This window comes from Photinus pyralis, unplaced genomic scaffold, assembly GCF_008802855.1.
Source record: "Photinus pyralis isolate 1611_PpyrPB1 unplaced genomic scaffold, Ppyr1.3 Ppyr1.4_LG6, whole genome shotgun sequence".
NCBI classification, from domain to species: domain Eukaryota; kingdom Metazoa; phylum Arthropoda; class Insecta; order Coleoptera; family Lampyridae; genus Photinus; species Photinus pyralis.
In genome coordinates, this window is record NW_022170663.1 from 1,826,801 (window position 1) to 1,838,173 (window position 11,373).

The following is an 11,373-nucleotide window of genomic DNA, read 5'->3' on the forward strand; positions in this document are numbered from 1 at the left end:
AGCGCTGCTAAGTCGCCCAGTGGGAAGGAGCACTTCCGAGTATTTACTTTGAATTTTGCAAGTATAAGCATTTGCTTACTTTTATTCATACGGGCCATTCTATGGGCACTTTTTTTGGGGGAATCTGAATCTGTTATCAGAATTTCCATAGCACGCTGGGCGCAGAAGCGACAGGCCGCCACTTTATTAGTTGGTTGAAGAACATTGTATCGAAAACTTTCGAAAAATAACATATAAGCAAATTGAATTGCGTTTCAGACAGTTCCAATTTCAAAGCCTAAGTAATAAATAGTTCGCGCTGTTATAAATTGTGTATATGTGAGTGATAAATAATATTTTAAGTGTTATAAATCAATTCATTTCAAGACTTTTATTAATTCACTGTAAATAAATAAATCACGTCATTAGATTTACGTTACAGTACCAATAAAGACAGTCTCGTTTGTCATTTAATTCTGTTTTATAAAGCAAAGTGAAGTTCAGAAGCGGTCAACGTTTGTGTGTGAGTTAAGTGCACCTGAATATCGCAAACCTTGTACGAACAGATTAATGGGATGATTTAAAAAAAAGGTCAGTAATTTTAAGATTTCTTATTTTATTTGTCGACCGCCTGCATGCGGAGTAGTTGTTGCTAAACTTTCTTAGTTGTAAAGTTAGAAAGACAGTTAAATTATCATAATTGTGTATTGTTTTCTACTGAATACAAATTTGTAAGTAAAATAACAAAACAACATCGCATTTTTCAGATAACAAAAATGCGACTTTTTTATATGGAACACCCTGTACACATCTACTATACCATATGACAGCTTGTTAAAATCTCTACAAAAGTTCTAATGCAACATAGTCAAATTAGCACTGTACAAAAAAGATACAAAAAAAAAAATGGAAATAAACATTTAATAAATAGACCATTATCTTGGAAACCGTTCGTCATATGAGGTAAAAAAATTATTGGGTAAATCGGTTATGAAGAATCGCTAGAAAATATTTTCAATTTCTAAAAATGACCACCAGAGGGTGTAACTGCCATCTTTAATTTTAAAATTGCATTTTCTTTCAATTGCGCATAATAGACTAAACATTCTTTTTTCACATTTTTAAAGAGAACCAGTTTATCATTTTCCGAGTCATTTTCGTAAAAACAAAAAGTCAGTTATTTTAAAAACAAAGATGGTGTGGGGCGTTCAATTGTTTTTGCATATTACATGCTTCTTGGTTTGAAATACGCATTTTAGAAAAGATTACATATTCAAAAAACTGCACTTTCTGAATGTAAACACAACAGAATAACTTACAAATTACGGCTGTTATTATTTCATAATGAATCATGTTTCATTTGTTTAATTTTCCAAGGCCTACCTAAAAGTGTAGGGTGCTTTTCCAAACAATCTTTCGCGCCATCGACAATACCGGAAATACGTCAAAAGTAAATTTAAGATACAATTTAATCATTTTAATTAATTAATTAATCTTATTTTCCCAATATTTGAGGTTAGGAACGAGATTTTGAAAAACGGTTTTCACTGGCCTCTTTGGATGTTATTTGGCTACTTTTTCATAAAGAAAAAGTCATATCATTCCATTTGATTTTTTTAGGATTTTGGGTCATACTGTCAAAACTAGCCCCCTGGCGGAGAAGGATTCAACTAAATTAACTATATTTCGTTAATTCTTATTTCCCAAGGAATGCTCTTTTCAACGATACCAAATTTGTTACAATCGGTCATACGGTTACGAAGTTCAAGCAGGTTATTGCAAAAACAATTGAACGCCCCACACCATCTTTGTTTTTGAAATCACTAAGTTTTTATTTTTACGAAAATCGAATAGATAAACTGGTTCTCTTTAAAAATGTGAAAAAAGAGTGTTTAGTTAATTACGCGGTTAATTATGAGAAATTGAAAGAAAATGCAATTTTAAAATTTAAGATAGCAGTTACGCCCTCTGGTGGTCATTTTTAGAACTTGAAAATATTTTCCAGCGATTCTTCATAACCGATTTATCCAATAATTTTTTACCCCTAAGTTATACAACGAACGGTTCCCCAGAATGGCCAAGGAGCATTCTTAAAGGGTCACCCGGTACATTCCAAGTACATGTCATTTTTATTACAAAATGGGACGCGTAGCCTGAAGTAAAATGAAGTTCGGAAGAGAAAACAATATTGTTTCCATGGAAATGACGGGAGATAGGGTTGCTTTTTTTTACGTTTAAATTAACTTCAGAATTTTCTGAACTTTTATACTGATTTCTGTTATAAAATAAAGTTTTGTACTACACGACGATAAAGGGAAACAGATCATTTCAACCCTTAAGAGCCCGGGTTTGCCATCTCTGGAATATGGGGAACAGGTAGCTACAGCCTACGATATATTGATTACTTACTATAAAAATATAAAAAAAATTGCATTATCACATGGTAATCAGTGGCGTAGAAGTATTTTTAAATCACTACAGTTTTTTAGGAACAGATTTTAGGTATAAAAAAAAATAAAAACTGTGTTAGAGGAATAAACAAGAGCAAGAATGGCAAAAGACAAAGAACATTCAAAATTGTCAAGAAAAGAGCCAAATCGAAAGGCAACTCACCTTTACTTTCAATTCCTTAATCTCTTTATTCAACTGCTCGACCAGCTGTATGTAGTGATTGAGATTTGACTCGCAGTTCACGACGTTCTTCTTAATTGTCGACTTAATCTTTTTCGCCCTCATCGCGTACTTCAATGTATTATACGTATCTTCGTAGTTGTGCGAACTGGGCGAGATATTCGCGATCATTACGGTTTGACAGTTTCCGCCGAGCGAATCCTTGAGTAACCTAGTTAGCTTCGAATCTCGATAAGGAACGTGCCTGTGCCCGTCGGCGAGACTATTAATACAATTTCCTAACGCCAGTAGAGACTTGTTTATATTCGCCCCTTCGGTGAAACGTGCGCCCGAGTAACCGGTCGCCGCTCCCCTCTCGCTTCCTGCCAGATCTATCATACTGAGTTTTGCGACACGCACTTCGCCCGTTGTCTTAAATTTCATTTTGACGTAGACTTGAAACACTGCATGCGAGCGAGAGCTCTCGGCGTTGGCATCTGTCGGATGCTGCGTGCGGTTCCGATTGCCCTGTTCTAGTAGCTCAAAGAGAGTGTCGGATGCCTCGATTCGGTGCATTTTAATTCCGGCGACCACGACGCCGTACTTATTATCTTCACGTAACGAAAGGGCAGGGCCGGGGTTTAGTAAATCTTGAACGGTTTCATTATACACTTCCAGGTACGTCATACCAATCTCAAACTCTCGCTCTTCGTGTAATTCCTCCTTTTGCTTAAATAACTCCAACATGGTCAAAAATGTTATGCCAGGATCCGTGTTACATCCCAACATGGTATGTGTTTTACCGGCACCGGTCGCACCGTACACAAAGACAGAGCAGTTGTAACCTTTCATTAAATTGCCTATTAACGTTTTTGTACTGACTTCAAAAACGTCTTCATTATTTGTGGAGTCTCCGAATACGTGGTCAAATGTGAAATTCAAATGCTTATTTGCCCGTTTCATGATGTCTCGATTGCGTTGCTGTACGCCATGATAAAAGAAAGGTTCTTCGTCTTCTTTCGGATCAAAGACGAGTGCATGCTCGTCCACAATTTTAATGACATTTCTAAAAGCAAAACGAAGTCAAATTAATAAAAAAAAAGAGTCGTAACTCACTTGTGATTGCTGCAGTTTTCACGTTCACTAAAAGGTCTCACTCGAATTACCACCCGAATGTTACCTCCCGCAGCCGATTTTCCTGTGATGCTTTGCCTTGAACGAGGTCGAGTACCAAGAAGCGATCGATTTCGTCCGGGTGATTTTAGATCTCGCTTGTTTTTCACCATTTTGAAGTTGTTTTGCAAGTGTAGTCTCAACATAAAACCAAATGGCCACTCACATTTTATAAGCAAAAAAAAGAGATAACAGAACTGTCATGTAAATTATATCCCGAGAACACTGGATTTATCATAACGAAATAAAGCCAAATATGACTGCAAAGGCGATACACTTATCAACACAAACAGATTTGTCAATTTGTGGCCGTTTTGGTGGGTTAAATAAAACCGTTAATTTGAAAATTCAAACGTCAGGGATTTCTTGTCAAGGTCGACAAGTTTTTATGTACAGGGTAACATGAGAAATAATTAGTGTTCATTTAGATCAGATTTAAGGCGACCACCAAATTTAAAGAAGTATAATAAGGAAATGGAAAATAAGAAAAATTTGCGTATACTACTAAAAAGTAGAATGCAACGTGTGCAACAAGGCGCTTATTCGCCATTCCAAGTAAGGATGAGACCTCTAGCGGCAATAAAAAGAACTTAAGAGTCATATTTTTGAAACGTGTAGTTAAAGTTTTTATAATGATTTTAAAATAAACAATGTCAAGAGTACTCTGTTGCGTCAACCCCCAGAAGAAATCCCGATCTAATTTTTCACAACTCTCCTAAATAAAACAAAAGTAAGGTTTAAGATGGAAAATAAGTTTGGTGAATTTGAACTCGCTTCTACCAGGGATCTGAGAGGTCTACAATTTTTATTTGCGAGTAAAATAAAGCCAAGTAAATTATTAAATTTAGGCCGAATTTGAACCGCCTCAGTCTAAAAACTTCACAAACCTACAACCAACACGTAGAATTGAGCCGGTAACAGCTTGGACGAGGCCTAAACTCCCACGCGAAAGCGGCCAAGTCGTGATGTCAACTGATAATGGTTCTAGTAGCTGATTGGTGGGGCTTATTTCGTCTCAGAGTCCGCCAGAATCATCCCGTTTTCGAATAAACCCCCGATACAGTACATTCTCATAATTTTTTTTCTAATCAGCCACTATTTTTAAATAAACTTCTAATGTTGGAGGAGATGAAGCAATAGCCGATTGCCACTAGAGTAGATGTATAAATAAAATACGAGTTGTAATCAGAAGAAAAATGTCAATTTATTTGTATTGAAGTTTTAAAAACAACTGATGAGTAGTTTTTTAGTGTATTTTCCAACTTTTTTATTTATTAATATATTTTGTTGAAATTTTAACTACAAATACTTGTAGTAAAGACAAATATATCGCATATAGTAAAAATCAGATGTGCGCATACGCAGGCTGCGCAATGCCAATATTTCTTTGAAATTTTAACCATAGATGCTTACAGTAAGAGCAAACGTATTGCATATTGTAAATATCAGATTAATAAGCGCATGCGCAGGACGCGCAATATCAACTGCGCAGTAAGTGTCAACTTCCTTATTTATGAAGATATTTCTTTAAAATTTTAACTATATATGCCTCTAGTAATGAAAAACATAGAGCCCATAGGTATGGCCTTTGGGAAAGTATTGATCAATTTATGGAAAATGCGCTGAAGTTACCCGCCTTAGGGCGAAAACCTTTTTACTTGTTTAATCTAATACTGGGTAGCTGATGATTATATTGTGTGTACCCTTTACATGCAATATAGGTAATAGAAGAAAAGAAGCGCACATTCTCTTTCATGAGGCGCATTATTATCGTTCAGTACGCAACAATGGAGTCAGTTGTTTGGGTCCTGCCTTCTTCCTACATTTAATTATTGTAAAGTCGCAGTGACTTCATGACAAAGGTTTTCCTATAAAATGTAATATCCATAACCTGAGGAGTTCCCATTTATATATACCAAACCGAATTCAAACTCCGAGATAATGAACAATATGGCTTGATGTGGATCTCATTATGGTATCAATATACCGAATTGCCTACTTGCAGTGCACCAGATTGTTCAATTACAATGCTCCATCATCTTTAACCTCATGAAAAATCTAGTATAATCTTTGACCTCATATGGAACATGAACTTGAAAAACTGAAAAAAATATGAATAATTTGAAGAATCAAAAGAAATCGTAGGATTCGAATAATTTTGATTGAAAACTCCGAAGAATCGAATAAATTAAAAATGAAGCATGATGCTATAATGGATTTGAATAGTAAAAAATTACAACATCGGAATAAACGTTTGAACATCCGAAGTTCGAAGAATCTAAAGCATCTGAAGAATATGTAAATGATTGGGATGAAATTCCCCAATCCCCAATGTTTGCATTGCCGCCACAAAGATAAAACTCTGTGATTGCCGCCCACTGTACCATATAATTAGTGACAACACCGATTTTTATCCAACTTTTTACAGGGTTGCATAGTAATGTTATGATTGGGGCATTGGCATCACTGAACTTTGTTGTATTTCTGTGATTGGCTTTTGAGGTTAGAAATTACAATAAACTTTTGAACCTTTGGTTTGAACTACGTACTCGTAGGTTTGAACAAAAATGAATGTGCCAGGAATTGGACTTCCTCCACAAAATCCTCAACAACAGCAACAGCAGCCACCCCAACCATTAGACAATATATCAAAAATAAAAACATTAATAGGACCTTTAAGGGAATCACTTTCGGTAAAGTATACCTACTCGCAAACTGTTCACTTACACATGCTTTAGAACACTATTAAAACGGCAGCTCAAACTTTAAATCAAAACAGCCAAGTGGACGTAGGATCACTGTAAGCATCCTACTTGGTGATTTTAATTTTGAAATGTTATCTTTTAGGAAAGGAGTGGACGTCCAAATACCTCGTTTCGATAAATGCCTAGAAGAGTTTTATTCAATTTGCGATCAAGTGGAATTGCATTTGGTAGGTCTGTCTCGCATTCTTTAAATACAACTGTCGAACAATTTTAGAAAACATCTATTAAGTGTTTAAGTCAAGGTGAAAGTGGAAATCGCTATTTGCAGTTACCCGTAGCACCTACTAGAAATGAAAACTTGGGCATCCCAGACAATACGTTAACGTACCCTCAGTTTTTGAGTACAGTTAATTCTCAAATAGCGTTCACGAAGGAAATACACGATACACTTGTCGCCGCTGCACAAAATATTTCTCCTTCTGATTGATGTTTTCAGCAAATATATTAATGTTCGTTTGCGTTTCCTATTATGTGGCAGTCTGCGGAAAGGACGCCACATAAATGATTGTTGTTGTGAACGAATTATATAAATATAGAACTTCTAATTATTTTCTGCTTACACAGTTTTTTTTAAATAGAACACCCTGTATATTAGTAGAAATTGGTGATAAATGAATATTTTGATCTACCACTAAATAAACAATGTATTTGCCATTTCACATGAAATCGATGATGTTCAATTAGGAAGCAGATTGGACAAATTGTGTCTGCAACTTTTCAATGCCAAGATCCCTTACGCGGCTGGACGAAATAAAACATGAGAAATGGCACATTTGCTAAAAATACGTGAAAAGTAGTTTAAGCGGTCATACTACACTATGACTTCCATTCTGGTGTGTGCTACGAGTAAAACATAAGGTTTTGTGTTTCCTTCTCTACACCTTCAATATATTTATTATACACAGAATGTTCCATATAGACTCAGTAATAAACGTATTTTATATCCCTTACCTTGCGGAAGTTTGGCCCTTTATCGCCTCTTAAAACCTGAAATTCAAAATCCAGCAAACGGCTTCAATCTAGCGACAGTAATACTCTATAATCGTGATTATGGACAGGAACAATAAACAAATGTTCCGCTGTGTTGATATTAATTATGTCCAATTTATTATTAACCAAGTTTTGTTGCAGATAAATGCATCAATTAATTGTCTTTAAATTCCTTGCCGTATATGCCGTTGTATACAAAATTTTATATATCGCACAAGGCGCCGCTGTCCAATATGACGTTACTCAACTTTGAGTAACTAGCCGAATTCATTGTTTATCACAATGAGTTCTAATGTCACTTTATTTATAGTCCGGTTTTTTATTTGAACTGCGTTTCTCCAACTCGAAAACGTTCCTTCGCGTATATTTTACCACCTCTAAATAAACAGCCTTGTTATACGAATCAGGCTGCTAAAAAGTTTTTCCTCCTCCCGTACTATTGACATAGTTTCTCTATTCGCCCACATATATTCGCTTAAATTTGGGATTTCTCACTACTATGTTTCAACCCGAAGTTAAAGTGCTATCTACTAACTATAACAATAAATGAACGTTTTGGTTCTTGGAACCGCAAATTTTCAAACATAATAAGTAGGGTATTTCTCGCAACGGCAAGTATCGACCGCGAACCAATTTTTTCACACACCGAAATTTAAACGTGATCGCCCTTGAAGTTAAACGAAAACCCTTTGTATTTACGCGGCATAAAGCAAGAATAATAATAATTAGCGTATCCAAATTGGTACGTGCTCGTTTAGGATAGTCGCAATTATGCGAAAATAAAGTCCTTAATACAGAACATTATAGTATAGGTGCTAACTTTTTAAAAGTCTAACCTCGTTGGTCGAAAACGCCCTTACAATCCGATCAAACTAACGTTTATCTACTCAAACTCCTTGCGTCGTATCGAATGTCGCAATACACCTCGTTATCGTTCATAATGCCAGACATACTTTTGTTCACGTTCGCTATGAAGCGCAGTATGCGTAAATTTTCATATGTTTAACAAAATACAAACTCAAAACTAAATTTTTGAATCGGCAAAGTGACCACCTGCACAGATACGGGTACTTTATCTGTGATAAAGTGAATAAATGATTATGTATTCTAAAGATTTCTGTCAATTTCTTATTAAAAATGTGTTGTGGAGCATGAAATAAAATGCAGTTCAGAACAGATAACTGTTTCCATGGAAACGACGGAAGAACAGTTTTATAAAGATTTGTATGGTTTCTGCTATGAAATAAAGTATTGTATTATACAAGAAGATAAAGGGAAACTATCCATCTTGTCAAAGTTAATTCACGAGGTGAACTAACATCTTTCACTTGACGGTAAAACATCTCTTTATTGCCTGTATAATAGGTAAATAACTATTTTCTGGCCAGAGGCTTTTCAGTTGGACATTTTTCCTGAAACCTCGCTACTTTTACCGTATTTGACGTTATGTTGCTTCCTGTGCTTATTTTATTATGTACATTTTGCAAATAAATAAATACTTATTAATAATCAATACTTCCCATTCTTCTTCCACTTTTAGTTTAGTGGCAGATCAATGTGTATTAAAGGACCATTATAATAGTATTATGCATACTAATACTTATTATTATAGTAGACTATAAAGGGACATTTGTAAACATCTGGTAAAAAATCGTTTTATCAAGAGTGGAGAAACCATGCAGGAAACTTACAAGAGGTGGTTTATTTCTCTGCATCACTTATACACATACAGAATAGAAGCTATAAAGTAGTTAATAATTTTTGATTGATTTAATCAAGAAGTAGTAGGTTTTTTCCTAAATTATTGCCATGACAAAACTATGATTTACATCCTGATTTGATTCATATTTTATCCACATTTGAAGTTTTATGATGATAAATTACAACACTTTCATTGTACCTCAGATCATTTGTGGAGGGCCTAGTATTCCATAATTCTGTAGTAAATTTTACAAATAACTGCTAATACCAAATATTAGATTGTGCATTCCATTGTCTTTACTTTATCTAATGTTAAAGCACTATCTTCTACTAAGGGCCAGTTGTCCACTGTTCTGTTAAATTTATCTGATAGATACCTTCAATGTGAATAGGCATGCGAGATAAGTGTAACTGTAAGATGAAAAACAGACTTAGGATCATCTTACCGTTAAACTTATCTGGCAGTTATCTTTCATGGTAACAAATGTATTCAGATAGGTGGTTACTTATCATATAAGTATAACTGAAATATGAAATATTAGACTGGCCCTTTACTTACGCTATAAAACTTACAACAGAAAAGTTAACATTAATTTAATTTTGTAACACTGATAAACATCATCAACCAACATAAATTAATAGTGTTGACAATTTATTTACATATACCTAAAGGACAACACTATCTCAAAACATTCTACTATACTCTACCAATAAACTGAAGCAAATAATACTATTTACAAGCTTGAACAATTTTGTGGAATGCTACTAGATATAAACATTGAAAAATGAATTAACAATTAAACACAAATTAGTTTAATCTGTGAATTTACGGTTGACATTTCGTCCGAACAAAGCGGTACGTATCTGTGGTACCAACTGGGCAGAGATTAGTTCCAAACGAGCTTCCAGAGTGTTATTTATTTTGATCTTTCCTTGTTGAGCTAAAAGCTCGACGCCTCCTGTTGTATCGGAGGATAAATAGTTTTCAGTGTCAACCTTCAAATGAATGTCTTTTCCAACAGCCTCCTTGTACTTAGAAGCAACATTCGGTATTAAAGCTTCAACAATTCCCTGATCTTGAGAGCGTACTCTTAAGACTACATTCGTTTCGAAAAGCTACAATACAGTGTCTATACAGTAGGTGAATGGGTTACATAAGATTCTACCTGGTATAATGCTTGAAGAATCAAGGTTGTTAGTACTTCCGTGTATCGAGAACTGTTGTGTGTCACTTCTCCTAAACGTTTATGAGCCTCATCTAAAACGTTCCTAACATGGTCCTCGCGAACTTTCAACACCTTTAGCCTGGCCTGATTTAACATATTCGACGATTGACTGCAACAAAACTCGTACAAACTGACCGGCACAAGTAAAATACGCTTACATTTTCTTCTGCAATTCAACTTGCTTCTCCTTCTTCTCGTAGTACTCCATGATCTTAAGGCGCTGCTGCTGAACGAGCCGACCCTTCTCGATGTTAAATTCCTCTTCGGCTTTCGCATCAATCTCTTCGGCCTTTTCGTTGGCTTCTTGCTCAATGAAAGCCATCATATGCTTAATCTGAAACATCGACATTACTAAAAACAGTCCTTCGAATCGGCAGAAAATTATTACCTGTTTCTGGACATCCGCATCGCTTAAAGCCATTGTTGCTCACTTTATTTGTTAAAGACCGTTCAAGAATTCGTGCCTAATAAAACTTAAGCGATTATTTAAGTTGTGAATACCGGAGAAGATTCGACAACGCCTATCAGCTGGTCGCTGCAAAATGTATTAATGAATCTGGCCAATCAGAAAGCTTAAAATTTGGCATTCATATGACAGCCCATGTGATTACTCAAATTAGTATCTTTCGAAATTATTATATTAATTTCGGCATTTTTTAGAAAATTGTAAAATCAAATTAGATTTTTTATTGCTTAAAAAATGCAATAAATATGAATTAATAATTTTTCTTAGTTTGACAATCAATTTTGATGGCCAATTTACTCGTAGTGGCCAAAGCTTAACAAACACTGGCGGCAGATTTAAAATTTGCGTTAAACATAAATTTTAAAAGAACAAACTCAATTCAAATACAGTTTGAATAGGGCTCGTTTTTCCATTCATTGAATAAACATGTTTATTCAATTGATTTAGCTTAGTGTGTTTCACG

General features: G+C 35.0%; 3 protein-coding genes across 4 annotated transcripts; 1 reads left to right on the top strand and 2 right to left on the bottom strand.

Annotated features, from left to right (window-relative positions):
* Positions 1–2,592: 2,592 nt before the first annotated feature.
* LOC116173993 (kinesin-like protein KIF18A) lies at positions 2,593–4,253 on the bottom strand (the record flags this gene model as incomplete). The annotated part of the gene is given in 2 exon segments (XM_031491757.1): positions 2,593–3,655; positions 3,706–4,253. Coding segments are annotated over 2 exon segments (1,266 nt in total), but the record flags the coding sequence as incomplete, so codon positions are not given.
* Positions 4,254–6,124: 1,871 nt separating this feature from the next.
* LOC116174062 (mediator of RNA polymerase II transcription subunit 29) lies at positions 6,125–7,075 on the top strand. Of its 2 annotated transcripts, XM_031491840.1 has the most exons (5): positions 6,125–6,264; positions 6,318–6,455; positions 6,501–6,562; positions 6,610–6,694; positions 6,742–7,075. In XM_031491840.1, the coding sequence occupies exons 2-5, from the start codon at positions 6,330–6,332 to the stop codon at positions 6,952–6,954; spliced, it is 486 nt and encodes a 161-aa protein (XP_031347700.1). In that variant the 5' UTR covers positions 6,125–6,264; positions 6,318–6,329; the 3' UTR covers positions 6,955–7,075. The 2 variants fall into 2 exon arrangements, with proteins under 2 accessions (XP_031347700.1, XP_031347699.1); XM_031491839.1 differs by lacking the exon at positions 6,125–6,264 and having other exon boundaries at positions 6,271–6,455.
* A 2,124-nt stretch (positions 7,076–9,199) lies between these two features.
* Positions 9,200–11,001, bottom strand: LOC116173804 (V-type proton ATPase subunit E). The gene is made up of 4 exons (XM_031491508.1): positions 10,833–11,001; positions 10,603–10,778; positions 10,385–10,553; positions 9,200–10,334 (listed from the first exon to the last, which is right to left on the bottom strand). Exons 1-4 carry the CDS (start codon positions 10,863–10,865, stop codon positions 10,032–10,034), a joined length of 681 nt encoding a protein of 226 aa, XP_031347368.1. The 5' UTR covers positions 10,866–11,001; the 3' UTR covers positions 9,200–10,031.
* Between the last annotated feature and the right edge of the window lie 372 nt (positions 11,002–11,373).